Below are 18,347 nucleotides of genomic sequence, written 5' to 3'. Positions count from 1 at the left end.
TAACATTCCATTTTTGTAAGTAAAAGATGTACTATTAACTAAAAAATGAATATTATATTTTTTATTATTAAAAATGTTTACTTAAATATTTTCTATTCTATTTCAATTTTAATATATTTTAAACCGTTGATTTTTTTAATTTTTTTTATTTAATCATGTAGTTTATTATTATTTTTTGTTGTGTAAAAGAAAATGGTAAGAACCAACTTCTTCATTCACTTTCATTGATTCTGAATCACTTTATTTTATTTGATTCCTCTCGACACTGTAGAGATCATAGAAAATATATATATATATATATATATAACCGTAAAGTAAAACAATATAATACAATGGCAGTAATATTTTGGATAATATATATTTTTAATAAATATTTATAATTAAAATGATTATATAGTATCATATATTAGAATAATAAAATAAAAGATAAAATAGAGTAAGATATTTGAATTGGCGGCAAGATTATAGAATTAAAGAAAAAGTATAATTTTTTTATATTAATTAATTTATTTTTTTTTATCATTTTTGTTTGTTTTATTTTAAAAAATTTAATCATAATTAATAAAATATTATTATTTTTTAATATAGTGTAAAACTCTCAAAAATCATCTATTTAGGACGGAGAAAATATTTTATTTTATTTTTTTAAGGGCTTGGGAAGAAAATGAACTTGGGTCAGTTGCCCTAGTCCTTATGTCCTTCCCTGTGTGTTTGTATATGTAAAATTATTTTTTACTTTACTTGGTGAATATATAAATATGAACTTGACTAATATTCTTGACCAGATGCATTCCATGCGAAGAACTGCACAAAATATATCATTTTTCATTGTCTATGTTCTTAATTCATCTCTTCTGCCACATTGTCGTCCAGATACATCGGAGCATGTTCAGTTGTGAAAAACAATAATTTGAAATTGAAAACACAAGTAAATTCTTCTTCTTCTTTTTTTTTTTTCCTTTTTTATTTGTCTTGAATTAGTGTAATAATTTTATTATTATCATTGTTATACATATTCAATAATAATAGAAATTAAATCATAGATTATGTCTTGTCCAAACATGTATTTAATGTATTTTAAGTTACACGTAAGATTTTTAGTTTAAAAAAAAAAATATATCAATTATATAACCAAACTAAATTAATTAATGTATAAAAAATACACGATTTTCTAATATCAAATTTTATAAAATACTTTATTGATCGTATTTAAAAGTATTTTAATAAGAATAATTGCTACTTAATAAAAATTCAAACATTCAATATAATATATAGAATAGGCGGCATCCATAATAATTACGTACAGTGCAGTATCAAAATTTGGGCCATATTAAAAGTGGGCTTTGATGAAATCAATTCAGGTTACAGGCCTTTTGCTTCTTACAAACTTTACGAAGCCCATTAAAAGTACATTTTTATATTTATTTATTTGTTTGTTAAATATACAATATCATTCATTTTTTATATAAATAATTATACTAAAAATATTTTTATTTTTATTTTTTAAAAAAACACATACCGACACAGCCCAAGGCCCATTTATCCAGGTTACAAAACCTAAATTGTTTTTTTTTTTTTTTTGTCTTTAAGATTCTCTCAACATTTTTACACAATTTTATTTTTTATTTAAAAGTATTAAATTGAACAATTAATTTAAATTTTTTATTTCTTATATTAAATAAAAAGTAATTTTACACATAAAATATTACATTAACAAACAAACACACCTTGGGTTTAAATAGTATATTTATATTTCAAAAACAATATCTTTATGTGTACAAATAAAATATATATTTCAAATAATAAATTAAAAAAACACGATATTATTGGAAAATAATTTTAAAATCTTCACACATTTTTACATTTTATGATAATAAAATGGATAATAAAATATCTAAATACGCACAATTACTATATTAGATATATATAATCTTTTAATATAAAACGATAAGTCAATTATTTTTGTTTCCAAATATTTTTAAATATGGAAAATGCACTTATTGCATCTTATCCAAATATATATATATATATATAGTATGCATTTAAATACTAACAACTATATATAACATCTATCAATCATTTAATTAATATTTTTTTCACTGTTACAATATACATCATTTTACCGTTAAAAATTTAAAATTTAAAATTATAAACAATATTGTAAGTTTTGCTAAACAAACTTTAACTTAATCTTGATATTATTATTCTATAAAATAATACGTACTCTCAGTCTACTTAATATATACATATATTTATTTATTCACAAAGTTTGATTAAAATTGCATATTAATAATAATCGATGATAATTTTTGTTTCATAAAACTATTGTATTTTTATAATATGTAAAATTAATATGAGATATTAATGTAAATAAACATAAATATAAGGTATTTGTAATGTGTATTAAAGTTCATACATATTTAAATAATAAAATATATACTTTGTATTTAAATAATAAAATATTATACTTATGAGTGGATTGAAGTAGTATTTTTTGAAACGAGTGAATAATTTAATTATAATATATTATTAAAAGTGCAATTAAAGCATTATTATCATGTAGCTAGAAGAGTGTAGTTTTACGGTCCCAACTTCCCAAAGTCTATCTATCTATAATAATAATAATAATAATAATAATAAAAGTCGGTGGCAATAGAAATATTCTTATCAACAAATTAATTATTATTCAAACATAGTAATTAATTAAAATGTTTAGCAAAATTGTAATTATTGGATTGATGTTTGTATGTTGGTTATTTTGCATAAAACCCTCAATAATTAAGTAGAAAAAAATACTTACTCTTTTAGTAAAATATTCTATCCATTTCAAAATAACAGTCTCGTTTTGTCGTTTCGTCCTCTCAAAATAATAGTTTAATTTTTATTTTTTGACTAACTTCTCATCTTTTTTACAAAATTATTTTTATTTTTTCACAATAATTAAATAAAGTAAGAGTATTTTGATTTTTTAAAATCACTTTTACACTATTGTCAATATAATATTATATATATATATTAATATGTAATATTAATTTAAAAAGGAAATTTTTAAAAAATACTCTAAAAAAAAAAAGAAGAAAGAAACACATATCTGTTAAAATGTTATAAATTTTGAAAGATATCCAAAATTCGTGAACAAGTTTAATTTCGGACAAGTCTTTCCATACATTATTTTATTTTTTAAAAAATATACACAAATAATCTTACCCGATCCTTTTCCCATTCCAAAATTGTATGTATACGTAGTACGTCGGCCAATGTATGATATCTATGTATCCATCGATACATACATACATATATATATATATATAGATAAATAGATACACACCCACACACAAGTTATTTATCTTCAATATACTCCCTCTGTCCACTTGGAAGGTTGGCATTTACTTTTGGCGCGATATTTAAGAAATAATAGTATTTTAATTATAATAAGTAGTTAAAAGTAGTGTTATGATATTTTTGCCCTTACTTTTTTTTTTTGTGTAAAAGTAATGATGTCATGTAAAGTAAGGGTATTTGTGAAAAAAGTAGGGTATTTAATGAAATGTTAACTTTGTAATTGGACGTCCCAAAATAGAAATATGTAAACATTGTAAGTGGACGGAGAGAGTATATAACATTGTGTTTGTTTGGAAGTATGATTTTTATTTATTTTTAGTTAGAATTAATTTAGAATTATAATAGTTGTATAGGAACTATAAATAGATGTTGATGAAATATTTTTGATATATAATATAAAAATTAAAAATAAATATTTAATTTGATTTTTTAAAATTTTTTATTTTTTTTAAAAAAAATTAATAAAAGCACAAATCCACAGTGGTCGTGTGAGTAATGTCTGCTTCTCCTTTTCGTGTCCTATCCGTTGGTGTGCCTTCCTTCCTTCCTTCCTGCCTGCGTGTGTATTGTGTGTGGACTGGACAGGTGTGTGTAATAAAAGTGCAAAAAAATTTGACCTACTTAATTAATACTCCGATGGATGGATGGATAAATCAGACACCCTATTTATTACAATTACAATATATATATATATATATTTAAAATAATAATAATAATAATGTATATACGTATTTTGCAACGGTAACCTGATCCCTAATTATCTCAATCAATCAATATATATCACCCACCCCTGCCCTTGCCCCTCATTCTACACTAGTACTTACTTACTATATCTTCAATTCTCTCTCTCTCTCTCTCTCTCTCTCTCTCATTTTCTTAAAAGGCTTTTAATTGCTACTGCTACTATTTTTGACAGAGGTGTGGTTGTTGCTTTTACTTTTGGCGTTGTACGTTGTGGTTGTTCTTCGTCATATCATCCATGGCTGCCGATCATCATCATCATCATCTGGTGTTTATTAGTATTATATTAATGTCGTGTATGGCAGTGCCGCTCTGCCATGGATCATATCAGTTCTCTGTTTCGTGGGTCGTTAATCCCAAGGAACCCTACAATTCCTGGGCGGGGAGAATGAGATTCCAGGTTAATGACACCATCGGTGAGCATCGTTTCGATTTCGATCTCGATTTCAATTTCGATTTTGATTTTGATTTTGATTTAATTGTATTGTAGGGTTTAGTTACAGTAATCCGGCGGATTCGGCGGTGGTGGTGAGCAAGGATGGGTACGACAAGTGCGACGCGGCGAGTCCGATTAAGAAACTGGGGAATTCGGAACAGTTCAAGTTTGATCGGTCGGGTCCGTTTTATTTCATCAGCGGGATTAAGGAGAATTGCGATCGGGGCCAGAAGATGATCGTCGTCGTTATGGCTGTTAGGAATAATGCTACCGGAGGAGGAGGAGGAGGAGGCTCGACGCCGCCGTCCACGTCGCCGGCTCCGTCAGGTGGTGGCGGAGGCGGCGGGGGAGGCTCGACGCCACCGTCCACGTCACCGGCTCCATCGGGTGGTGGTGGTGGAGGTGGAGGCGGAGGCGCAGGAGGGCCCTCGACATCGCCATCGCCCTCCGGCGGAGGCGGAGGCGGAGGTGGAGGTGCAGGAGGGCCTTCTAGGTCGCCGGCTCCGTCCGGCGGTGGTGGCGCAGGAGGGCCGTCGACATCTCCATCTCCGTCTGGCGGTGGCGGAGGCGGAGGCGCTGGAGGGCCGTCGACTTCCCCGTCCCCGTCAGGCGGTGGCGGAGGCGCCGGAGGGCCATCGACTTCTCCGTCTCCGTCTCCGTCGGGTGGTGGTGGCGGAGGCGGCGCCGGAGGGCCATCGACTTCTCCGTCTCCGTCGGGTGGTGGTGGCGGAGGAGGCGCCGGGGGGCCATCGACTTCTCCGTCTCCGTCGGGTGGTGGTGGCGGAGGAGGCGCCGGAGGACCTTCGATTGCTCCGGCTCCGTCGAGTGGCGGCGGTGGTGGAGGAGGAGGCGCCGGAGGACCTTCGATTGCTCCGTCGCCGTCGGGCGGAGTTACCTCGCCGTCTTCATCACCGGGAGGATCACCGCCGGGCGGAGGCGGCGCGTCACCTCCATCCACGGGAACCGGGGGATCATCGCCTTCGGGATCACCGGGCAGCGGCACTCCCGGCGGAGGTAATACTCCGGCCGACGTTCCTCCTCCATCCGGCGGCGGCGGATCTTCGCCTCCGCCGCCGTCGGCTGCGGTTCAAGCCGGCAACCCTTCATTTGTGTTGGTGATGACGCTGTCACTTCTATTGAGTGCGGCGTTGGGTGACATTATCATTTCTCTTTAAAATAAATAAATATATTTTTCATTTTTATTTTACATCTCCAGCCCGTTGCTTATATATTTCTCTGTAATATTTGAATTTTAAAATTATTTGTGAGACATATAATTCATCTTAATCATATCTTCCTTTCTTATTTTATTTGTCCTTTTGTTATCAGTACCGGTCTATTTTATTTTATTTTTAATGTATTGCACTTGTTACTTTACAATTGAATAAAAATGTAACAAAAGAAATTAAAAAAAAAAAAAAATGTAACAAAAGAATTTATTGTCAATCAACATACTTCTTTGACTACAAGGATGTTTCTTCAGTCAAGAATTATTTATTACTCCATTCTTTTTTGTTATAAATGAAATTAGTAATATAATCTTGTATGTGTCTAAGAAATATATGAAGTCATATAAATATATAGAAAAATAGTGCATAAAATCTTAAATAAAAAATATATTTTGTAGACATATTAAAAATGAGAAAAATGAAACATAGTAATTTATTGTTTAAGAATTTTATTGTTAAACTATTATACAAATATATAATTATAAGGAATAAAATAAAAGTGGTAAGTATTATTATAATAATAAAGGAATTAATTATATAGGATAAAGATGAGGAGATGCGAATGGTCATATCAATTGTTTGGAAATGAATACGTATAAAATTAATTAATGATTAATAGAGCGAATTAATCAATGATCTTGTGATATTCAGACACCACAGCACATAACATCTTACCACGTCCACGTACCTACTGATTGTTTTAGTTGTTTTCTTGTAATGTACAAGTAATTATAAGAATATTAGATGAATGATGTTATATGAATTTTTATTTATTTATTTAAATACTCTATTTGTCCCAATAAAATTTAGAGGAGGACAAGAATATTTATTTATTATGTCATATTATTTTGATTTATGTATTCTATAAATATTAATCAAGCAGATTGTATATTCTATTTCTCCCTACCTACACATATAGATTGGACGTCTTTTGCTTACAAATTGTACTCTATATTGACACTATGTTTTTAATTATTATTTTTTTAATATCTAAATTATTTCTATTAAAACTATTTCGTTTCTAATCTTTCATTAATAAATAAATATATATATGTTTAGAATCTTATCAATATATTTGGTTTGAGTTACAAAAACACTATTTAATTTATATTGTTTTTAATAAAAATATTATTTATATCAAACTTCAAATACTCAGATTTAAATCAAAAAATCAAACTAGTCCTCTATCTTTTGTATATTAATATTCAACAATATTATAATACGAGACATTTTCAAAACGTTTAAAAATAAATTTAAATGAATTTCACTCAAAACTAACAATATCATATTTATATGAACTTACACTTATTATTACTCCCTCCGTCATGCAAATGTTTGCTTATTTGACCGGACACGAGTTTTACTAAAAGTGAGTAATAATTGTTACTTTTTTATAGTAAAAAAAAGTATAAAAATATAATAATTTTTTACTTAAAAAAACAAAAAAATTTTTTTTATGACAATCCAAAAAAAAATAAACATATATTTGAATTACAGAGAGAGCGTTGTTTTTTAAAGTTGACAGGGACCCACTCACATTTATAATAGGAGAGGATTGAAAATTTGTTTATTTATGTATTTATTATTAACTGATTTCTGGTCGACATTAAGGGTGTGTTTGTTTGAGGGTTTGAATTTTGAGTTGGGATTTGAATAGTAAAAATTTTGAATTTAAATAGTTGTATGATGTGATATAAATAGGGTTTGATGTGATGTTTTGAATGTAAAATTGATTTTTAGTATAATATAAAAAATAAAAAATAGGTGTTTGATTTCATATTTTTGGGGGAAGGAAATCCACCAAAATCCTTCAAACAAACACACCCTAAAATTCTGTGAGAAAAAAGCGACACCTCGCCGCCCCCCACCCCTCCCCCCAAAAATGATACTTTTAGGTTTCAATTGATCCCTTCCCCTTCCACGCTTCATCCTATTTCAGTTTTTATTTTTATTCCTAATTATTGTATAATTTTATTTATAACTTTAAAAAAGGAAAACATTTTTATGTGAATTTTATTACATAAGTTATTTAGTATCAATAAAAAATATATATACAAAAATTATTTTTATATTGGAACTATATATTTATATGTGCTAATTTAGTTTGTATATATAATTTATTCTAACAAAAATAAGAATATAAATTTTTGTATAGTCAATTTTACCCCACAGATTTAGTGAAATTTGGACACAATCCTTATATATATTTTTTTAGTTTGAGTTAGAGACTTTGTTTAGATATGAGTTTTTGAAATTTTGGAAATTTGAAAAAAATAAAAGATTATTATTTGATTTGATATTTTATAAAAAAAAAAAATATTTAATTTAATATTTTTTAAAAACTTAATAATGTTAAATAGGTAAAAGTTTGTAATGTAAAAAAGGAATGTGTAACTATTTTGCCCTTAAATCAGTATAGAATTCGGGTGTGTTTGTTTGGGGGATTTTGTGGAATTTCTACTATTCCCACAAAATTTTCCTTCCAAAAATATCAAATCAAACATTTATTTTTCATTTTTTATATTATACTAAAAATCAATTTTACATTCAAAACATCACATCAATGCTTATTTATATCATATCATACAACTATTCAAATTCAAAATTTTTACTATTCAAATCCCAACCCAAAATCCAAACCCTCAAACAAACACGCTGGCGCTTGTACCTCTTTTGATCCTATCTCCAATAATCCTCCTCGTGACTGACACGTGACATTCACACTTTTTTTTTTTTCTTTTTAATCCTGATTTTTCAATCAACAATATTGAATGGACCTAATAAAATCAAATTTTAACAATGTTGACTAGTCATTCCACGTGGCATGTGATATTTGCTTTTATTATTAATATTATTATTATTTTATTTTTGGGATTTTAATGTTGTCGGCAGCAAGCTTATCTCGCAATAAATAATGCTTCACAAATGTAATATTCTGCATCACACATCAGGTTTCAAATCCTACGCTTTGCCACGTCTTTTTGCATCATGGAAAATATATATTTCATTTTTCGTCCAATTTTATTTCTATTTTTTCAGATGTCATTAAAAGATAATCTTATTTATATATATATATAAATTATATTAAAACGTGTGTTTGAAAGTATGAACAAACCATTGGATGTCAAGAGTATTCCCTAAAATATTGAAATTTTTGGTATATATTTTTTCAATCTCAATTTAAATAAAACTTTGTAAGTTGCCCTCCATTGTGTGTGTTTTATCCAATTTTGTAATTCGCACTTTTCAAGACTTAATTTTGATAATACATTTCAATATCAATATAATAATAATAATAATAATATAGTTAAGTACGTACCATTGCATCAATATAAATTAAATATTAATTCAAATCTTTAATTTTATGATTCTATCACATATACGTAAGAAAGCATGTTTTAACTCAAAAATATAAAACAAAAAACCAATAATAATAAAAAGAATTTAATTGATATGTAATGTAAGGTCAAAGTAGAATCAATCATTGGACCATTCCTAGTCATTTTCGTACATCACCAATCGTATTCTCCATTTGTCGCTCGAAACACGTTGAATGTTGATGAATAACTTCAGCCCGGCCCAATAAGCTGAATATGGGCCGAGGTGAAACAGAGTCCGGTCCAATTAAAAGTAGTATATTTACAAGCCAAAAAAAAGCAATAAAACCCACCATATTATTCGAAAAAACATTCCCACAAGTTCAACAAAACAAAGCTTAGAAACAGCTAATTCTTGACACCCCAACAATAATAATAATGATAAAATTCAATACGGTATACCGTACCGATCCATCCCAACCCATTCATTCCTCTCAATTTCTCGGCTCTACGACCACAAACAACGGGTGAAGCTTGTGAGTCGTCAACCCGACAGTGTCGATGTTCGCTTCCTCCCCTTCCTTCAACCTCCATTGAAACTCCTGCACGAATCGCCCGATCGCCACGCAAGAAATCAGCATCGCCTGAAGTGCTCCGGCACAGACCCTCTTCCCGGCCCCGAATGCCATGGTCTTTTGCAGCTCCATCGTCTCGCCTTTCCCGTTCAGAAACCTCTCCGGCATCCAATCGTCAGGACTCTCCCAAAGCTTCGAGTCCATGTTGCATCCGTATATATTTATCGCCAACTATAAAACACACCAATATAGACGAGTATTAAAAGAATGATCTAATTTTACGTGAAATTTGAAGTTCACGTCGAATACCTCGGTGCCACGGGCGATGTGATATCCACCGATTTGAACGTCTTCATGCACGTATCGTAACGGGACTATAGGTGCAGGGCTGTACTTCCTTATTGTTTCATGGAACACAGAAGTTAAGTACGGGAGCTGCGATAATTTTTCTTCGGTGATCTTGTCGGATCCGCAAACGCTTTGGATTTCCATCAAGAGGCGATCCTGTTGAATGATAAGTAAACAATGTTATCCATTCATAATTAGATCAAATTCGAAACATGGGGTGTAAAAGAGACCTGTCTCTCGGGATCTTTTGAGAGCTCATAAATCGCCCATTCGGAAGTGACTAATGTAGTGTCGGATGCTTCGATGATTGTCTCCCAGACAAGCATCTGCAGCTGTTCTTCGGACAACATCGGTGCTTCAGCCAGCAAGTAGTCGAGATAACAGTTGATCGCCTGTCCCGACAAAGGCAATGTAAGATATTAACCAGACCGAGGCAATTTATATACACATGACAACACAAGTTGTTCTTAATTTCGAGAAACAGAGGTTACCGTTCCAGAAGCTATGCGTTGTTTCTGCTTATCGACAAGTGCCTTCATGACAGCCATCCTCCGGAAATGCATCTGATTGAGTTTGTATTCAAAGCGCTGATTCGGAATCCATTTCAGATAAGGGAAGAAATCCCTCCAATCAACCTCAATGGCGCCTCCCATGGGGGCAACTACTAATATATCGAAGATTTCCTCTCTAGATACAACCCTGTCAAATTCGGGGACATAAATGGATTCCACATCCTCCCCGATCGCCTGAACATTGAAATTATCATCTCATCACAAGATTCAAACAACATTAATAGATCAAATCACTGTGCTAATTCAAATAAACTCAATGACTCACCTCTTTCATCGATAAGCTGAAAAGGTTAGACTGAAATATTTCCCTGAAATTGACAGGCTTAGAGCCATTCGTCTTAACGTGCTCATGGAACTGCTCACACATGGTGTTTATAATGGTGTCCCGATGTATGCGATGCTTTTTCTGAAATAATTAATCAATTAAAGCACAATTTATCAATCTAAATCTTCGACGCCGAATTGACATTGTTTCAGTCACGATTTCGAACCTGTGCATTGGGTCCAAGAGTGCTTGTAAGAATGTTCCGCTTGGCCGTCTTGTAAAACTCGTTGTAGTCGCTCATGGCAACCATGCTTTTTTTGCAGGTGAGGATGTTCAACGCATTCGACAGCTTTCTCGTCGAGATAGAGGAATAGTTCGCTACCATAGCCTAAAAATCCAAAGCAATATTATGTTTGATCAACGAAATTATTCATCAAACCATGATTCTTCTAAGTTCTAAGTACTTTTTGGAGTTCGAATTCAAGCTCAATGGCAGAATATTGATTATTAGGGTTAATCGGAACAGTTACGAAATGGAGAACTGAATTGAATTGAATTGAATCACCTCTTTGGCGAGATCGGCTGAGTTGACAACGACCATGCGGTTGGAGCCGGCTTTAATGGAGTAAATGGGGCCATAGAGTGCCGCCCATCTTGCGAAGGTTTTGTAGGGTTTCTTCTCCTTCAGCTGGAGCAGATTCCCAAGCACAGGCAGCCCAGGCACCTCTGCACATCACAATTTTTAGTTAATCAATCGATCGATCGATAAAAAACACTAGCTACCTCCATGGCCATGGAAGAACTGAGCAAATAAACAAACAAGTACAAGTACAAGACAACAATGAATAACGAACCTGGAGGCGAGGGTAAGGCGGAGGATCTGCTGTTGTTATTGTTGCGGCTATTCTTCACAACGAAGAGCAGAGTGACGCCGACGGCGGCTCCTACTCCGACTCCGATTGGAAGAGGTGGAAGAGTGACGACCGCATCCATCGTTGCAGAGACGAGAAAATTAATCGAGTAGAATTGAAATTAGGGAAAAGTAGCTGCGATTGTGCTAATTTATTTAGTGATGGATGGATGAATGAATGAGATGAGGTCAGTCGAGTTGGTTCGCCTTTGAGAAAGTGGAGTGAGTGGGGGTGCGGTGCGGTGAGGAAACCATTAATTTATTGTTGTTTGGGAAGAGAATGGAAGGGCAAGGAGCATGGGGAATGAAAGAAAGAAAGAAAGAAAGAACGGACATTAAAGGCGACGAAAGAGGGATCGCCATTGACAGGCGAGATGTGTGTGGGGAACTACCAACAGAATCAATTTGAGAAGACGACAACACAATACAACAATATGAAATGAAAATTATGAAATTGCATTGCAATTAAATTAAATTATCTGTCTACCTATTGTATAGGAAATTGCAAATTTTGTTTAGACTTGACTTGAATCCAAAAAGCTAACACCACACGAGTTTGCACCGCTTTGATGATCCCCACACACACATAAACCTACTACTTCAAACAAGTACCTCTATTCATATTTTGCAATGTTCAAATTAATTTATATATTTGTTTGTCCTTCTCACAGATAATTTTCGCAGTTTAGATTATTTTAATTTTTTTATTCAATGATATTAATAATTAAATACTAATATATACAAGGTTTAGGTGTCAAATATCTCGAAACAAAGTGTGTGTGTGTGTGTGTGTGTATCAGTGTATGCATGTATGTATATATATAGTCGGAAAAGTCCAGTGGATCGAGTTTAGGAAATTAATTGGATTCTGACGACGGCACAGATTTTTTCGCATCTGTACTTGTGACAGCACATACCACGAGGATGTTTGTTGGTGGATTTACATTTCTATTTCTTATTTAATTTTCGCGCCTAAAACTATCACAAAACTCCCCACATTTTTTAGGAAAAAAAGAAAAGAAAAGAATCTCACTTTTAAATTTATGCTCTTTATTGCTATGAAATACCTAATTTTACACTTCGTAATTTTTTTTAAATTACTAATGTCCCATCTAGATGGGTTTCTACATATATTTTCAATTTAGAAATTATATTTTAAAATAAATTTAAAAAAACGTAACAAATAACATATATACATTAACAATATATCTCTTTTTGATAATTTTAAGAGCGCATTGTTTAACAATACATCATTTATTGTTTCACTAACATAAGACATTTGCAAATACTGTAACACTTAACTATTTTCTCTATACGTCCCCACCAAATGGTACGATGAGTCATATGGAGTGTCAATAAAATTTCAACAGTAATATGGTAGATGAAAAATATGCAATAAAGTATATAGACAGTGGGAGCATTATCATGTATTTACCTTTTTTTTTTCCAATAGATTTCCTACAAATATAATATAATAAATGTTTTCAATAATTTTGATGTAAAGAATCAAACCAAAATACTATATAAACACATAACTAAAGAAAAAATACAAAAAAATCTTTAAAAAAACAATCAAACTATGGGAGGAACAAACAATGTAGAAAATCAAATCTTACTTTAAAAATCTTAAAAAACAATCAAACTAATTTTACCACATATTTTTACTATTCACATTTTTTTTCTCTTAAAATATCATATTAAACATTAACTTTTTTTTTTTTTTTATACTATACTACAAATCTAGTTTACATTCAAAATATCCCGTCAGCCTCTATTTATCATCAAACAACTATTCAAATTCAACTTTTCATTACTAAAAAATTCAAACCCACAAACAAACACACCCTTAGGAGCACGATGAGGACCCCATTGCAACAAAATAAAACCAACAAGCCATCAAAATTCTATCAGACCAGTCAATTTACTTGGTAGAAACTCCAAATCACAAGAAATTTCTAAACTCAGAGATTATTTACAATGCAGGACGAGGAAGATCAAAAGAGCCACCATCTCCGTTGCTTTCTTGGATTTCTCTGCACCAAACAGCAATAGTTTTGTTCACTTAAGGGTGTGTTTGTTTGGGGGATTGGATTGGATTTACACTATTCATCCAATTTTTTTCCCCCAAAAACATCAAATCAAACACCTATTTTTCATTTTTTATATTATACTGAAAATCAATTTTACATTCAAAACATCACATCAACACCTATTTATATCACATCATACAACTATTCAAATTCAAAATTTTTACTATTCAACTCCCAACTCAAAATCCAAACCCCCAAACAAACACACCCTTAGTGTTTTTAGGTGAAACGATTCATCTTAATATTATTAAAAAATATAATATATACACGTATTAACACATTATATATGTGGTGTACCTTTTGGTCTTGGCTTCCTTGGGAGGCCGGCAATACTATCGCCTGTGAGAGGACACTGTTGTCGCCGTTTTGCAAGTATGGCTCCGTTTTCTCTTTTAGCATCTCATTCAACTGAAAATTATATTTCTGTAGTCGTCAGCTAATGCACAAAGTTACCGTGTAAATAGTTCTTCAACAGGTAAATTAAGTCGGCGTGCTTAACTCTACAAACAATGTAGAAATATGGATCAAACTTGGAGAAAGACGAGGCTCATGCAAATTGGATATATAAATTGTAAAATATTTCTAGAGACGGATTGTTATCATCCATCGGCTGCCCGAGGACACTAGAAAGATAACTGACCTTCTCTATTCGCCACGTTGCTTCCCACTGTGAGTCTAGTATTTTATCTGCCATTTCTCTTTGTGCGTTGAGAAGAATTGTCTTCTCTTCGCGCTTGTTTGGATCTTTAAGGTCTTCCTCGCTCCAAAAGGATTCATTTAGCGGCATATCCAATTCCTACGCCACGAAAAAACAGAACAAAAACATTTCCATTGGTGCAAGTAAATATTCACAAGGAAATAACATGGCAATGTTTTCGCTATTGAATTTTCGAATAATGTTAAGCTGGAAAGACTGACAACACTTGATGAGAAAGTGAATCGGAAGCAACCAGAAAACAACAAAAGAAATTTACCCCCCAATTTTTGGGCCGTGGTGGAGGATCAAGATTCATTACTTCCATCTCCAGAGCTTTTTTGGCCTTGTAAAATGAAACGTTTTTCACAACAGCAGGATCATCCTTAGCACGGTCGGGATCAATGGAGATTAAAGCCTGCCGATGTAATAAAGATAGCAGGGTAAACAATAGCTTCTCAATCAACACCCAACTATTATAAATCACCTAAGATTATTCTTAAAAGCCACAGGATATCAAACATTTTCCATGCTATGCTTTTGCCAATAATTTAAATCCTTCTATTGTGCACTCAATACCGGCACACACCCGCTACCCTTTGGAAGAAAACGATTTTATTAATAGATAATCATTCCACCTGCTGCAGATGCTCCCACCCAGGCTTCCGTTTGACAACCTCATCGCGAAGTTGATCATACCGCATGGATTCCTGAACAATGACCAGAGAAATGTAAGATTATAGCACAAAGATAAAAAGCAAATGCAATTAATTGATTTTTTGAAGAAGATTTCATATGAAAGGACTTCCCATTCATCAATGCATTAAACAATACTAAAATTTCAGTGATAGACTAGTAGTGCTTATGCACATATTTCCAATCACATAATAATCGAGCCTCAAATACTTTCTTTTGCCTGCTGCAATTTTTTAAATGGTAATGATGTATAAAACTGGTTTATGATACCCAACTTCAGAAAAATTGGAGAGCAAAGAAGGAAAGGTGACCTTGTATTCCCACCAAATTTTTTGCTTAATATCTGCATCGTACTCGAAACCTCCAACAATCTCAGGTAAAGTTATCAACCAAAACGCAGCGATGCTGGGGTCCTTCATACTATCAACTATATGCTGCGAAAAGTAAACAAAAACAGTCAACCTGCACTGTTACAGTATATAATTTAAAGTCCATGGGAAGCTTCTGTGATATTGTTTGACACTACATGAGTGAATTTCAACAGCAAAAAATCTAGTAAGGCTATATTTGCTATAATAATTGTATCAAAAATTGAAATTTAACACAATAGAATAGCACTAACCTCATATGGATAGTCCATCTTTTGCAAGATGTTATAAGCTTTCCATGGAGGTTCCATTATCTGATGAAACAGGCAACAAAATGAATGAATAAACTAATGGATTGATAACCTCTGCCACGAAACACATTAAGTAGCTTATATACATGGAGTTCCAAAATTACACTCCAAGCCAAACACTAGCAAGCACCAAATCTTATTAGAAATTATTTTAAGAAATTATTTGAATTTAAGATTCCAAAAAGCATAACCAAAATTAGAAACAACTGCTCAAATAACAATATAAAAGCACCAAATCTTACATCGTCCGCAGATATTCTGACCGGAAACTTGCCTTTGCATTCCGGACATTTCATAACCCCCTGGCGAAACAATACAATTGAACATTAGTTTATGTAACGAAATGGCCTCTTTTGTAACAATAATAATAGAAATTACTGTTCCAAAGGTGCGATGTTTTTAAATCAAACCGACAATAGAAAAAGGTATGAAAACTTTAGTTTATGGTGCCAACTCCTCTTACCGATCCATCACAACTGGGGCATTCTTTAGTGGGGAATGGCAAATGTAGGTCAACACTAGACGGTAAGTGGACCAACTCTGCTCGGTTTTCCGCGATTGCATCAGCAATGTTTTCAGCCGTTGCCTTCTCTCCACTGCAGAAACATATCAGAACTAAAGAACAATCTAACAATAAATACACAAAAGTTTAACTAATCAAAGTAAATTCATATCTAAGCCAAAGCAAGGAGACATCCACTACACAATAGAGAATCAAAACCATAACATTATACCCGGCTAAATATTGGTTCAAATATTATTAGTCACGACCTTTTGCATCAGTTCAAACTCGAAAGTGGTCTTCGATAAAAAAATTCCGTGAATTCAACCATTGATACATTAAATAGAATAGATCTCTTCCATACACACAATATTACTCAACAACGCATTAGCAATTCACCCACCTTCTCAGTGAATAATTTTTTACTTGGTATTGAACCTTCCCCGAGCCTCTACACATGGTGCATTGCATAGCCTGCCATCCAGTGCAGGTCCGGCAATTCCTGCATTTCATTCACCAACCATTTCACACCATCAATTCGTGGACAAACCTTCTGCCATTAAATACATCATCGAGAAGCAAAAATCTAGAGACAATCACATTTCTAGCAAAAGTATTAATATACAGAATTTCACTACAAAGGTAAATAACCAGCCTCCATATTCAATTAGATTATAACATCCCCACATTTTTCATCCCTAACATTCAATTTTCGAAATAAAACTGGCCAATATATACAATTAGATAGTCACCTCTGACATATAACCTTCTTCCCCAATTCAAACCCAATATCATAAGTCCCTAGAGCAGCCACAGCCTGAAATAAACTCATTGACGAACGAATTAACGAAGCCATCAGATTAAGAACATATAAGAGAGCGGAAAATAGAGCAGTAGCAGAGCATACGAAGACGGCGGAGTAGGAGAGCTTGGAGATGAATTCGGGGATACCAAAGCCGCGCGGGGCAGAGCCGGCGATGTCGAAGGGGAGAGTGAAGGGCAGAAGCACGACCTTGATGGGGAAGTCAAGGATGTCAGAGATTTGGTGGCCGTAACGGTGCGAGAACAGCTTGTACTGCTTGTCCACAAATTTCTTGACGCTCTCAACAAGTTTTTCCGTTCCCCGAGACATCGCCGGCGGTGGAAGAAGCTCTGCTCAGCTCAATCCGGATAACGAAATGAAAACAATAATGGGTTCGATAAAGGCAGCACACACTCTATCAATCTGGATTGGGCTTTCTCATTTCCATTTATCTAAGCCCTAACAATTTCATAAATTTTATATATATATATATATATATATATTTTTTTATTTTAAAAAAAGGCATCAAAAGAACGCACTAAAATCCCCCCTTTTTTTATGGAATTCTGAATTTATAAATTATATCTATGTCGTAATTTTTTATTTTTTATTTTTTAAAAAAAGTAAATGAAAAATGGGATAAATATATAATAAATCCTAATATATATATATATGTATGTATATACATGGGATTTCAACTTTTTCTTTGCAATTAGTTTCGTCAACTTATATGTCCAATCAATGGGAATCAATTTGGTTTTATATGAATCAATAAATACGCATGATATATATATATACACAATTATAAAATTCCAGCCATCAATGTTCTATATGAATGATTTTTGATGTGATATAATTGCAATAGCTTTCTAATTATCTTGTCTTTGTTTAGTATAAAGAGGAAAGGTACAAAAAAAATTGAGAAATTCCAACTAGAAATCATAACAAAACCTATACGAGAAAATTTTATTTAATTTGTACATATATATTAGGTATTGAATATTAATATATTAGGTGATATATACGATAATAATGACAGCCATGTTTGTGTACCTGCATTGCATGCACTATTAGGTTATTTTCCGTTACCATTTCTCTTCAAATTCAATTCAATAAATTAAATTATTGCCTTCTCCAAGCTGCAGTAAA

At 32.6% G+C, this 18,347-nt stretch overlaps 3 protein-coding genes across 3 annotated transcripts; 1 reads left to right on the top strand and 2 right to left on the bottom strand.

Annotated features, from left to right (window-relative positions):
• The first annotated feature begins 4,117 nt into the window (after positions 1-4,117).
• On the top strand, positions 4,118-5,829 carry LOC127254588 (glycine-rich cell wall structural protein-like). The gene is made up of 2 exons (XM_051279773.1): positions 4,118-4,499; positions 4,574-5,829. Exons 1-2 carry the CDS (start codon positions 4,322-4,324, stop codon positions 5,692-5,694), a joined length of 1,299 nt encoding a protein of 432 aa, XP_051135730.1. The 5' UTR covers positions 4,118-4,321; the 3' UTR covers positions 5,695-5,829.
• Positions 5,830-9,400: 3,571 nt separating this feature from the next.
• LOC127254357 (ent-kaurene oxidase) lies at positions 9,401-12,146 on the bottom strand. Its single transcript, XM_051279443.1, has 8 exons — positions 11,680-12,146; positions 11,391-11,551; positions 11,052-11,213; positions 10,826-10,966; positions 10,480-10,734; positions 10,219-10,380; positions 9,950-10,144; positions 9,401-9,871 (listed from the first exon to the last, which is right to left on the bottom strand). The coding sequence occupies exons 1-8, from the start codon at positions 11,816-11,818 to the stop codon at positions 9,560-9,562; spliced, it is 1,527 nt and encodes a 508-aa protein (XP_051135400.1). The 5' UTR covers positions 11,819-12,146; the 3' UTR covers positions 9,401-9,559.
• A 1,379-nt stretch (positions 12,147-13,525) lies between these two features.
• On the bottom strand, positions 13,526-17,617 carry LOC127254358 (uncharacterized). Its single transcript, XM_051279444.1, has 12 exons — positions 17,304-17,617; positions 17,149-17,213; positions 16,800-16,898; positions 16,358-16,490; positions 16,137-16,196; positions 15,838-15,897; positions 15,527-15,649; positions 15,158-15,229; positions 14,800-14,937; positions 14,466-14,621; positions 14,123-14,233; positions 13,526-13,768 (listed from the first exon to the last, which is right to left on the bottom strand). Exons 1-12 carry the CDS (start codon positions 17,526-17,528, stop codon positions 13,730-13,732), a joined length of 1,281 nt encoding a protein of 426 aa, XP_051135401.1. The 5' UTR covers positions 17,529-17,617; the 3' UTR covers positions 13,526-13,729.
• Positions 17,618-18,347: the final 730 nt, after the last annotated feature.

This window comes from Andrographis paniculata, unplaced genomic scaffold (genome assembly GCF_009805555.1).
Source record: "Andrographis paniculata isolate CXL003 unplaced genomic scaffold, ASM980555v1 Contig52END, whole genome shotgun sequence".
NCBI classification, from domain to species: domain Eukaryota; kingdom Viridiplantae; phylum Streptophyta; class Magnoliopsida; order Lamiales; family Acanthaceae; genus Andrographis; species Andrographis paniculata.
This window is presented reverse-complemented; position numbering and strand designations above follow the sequence as displayed.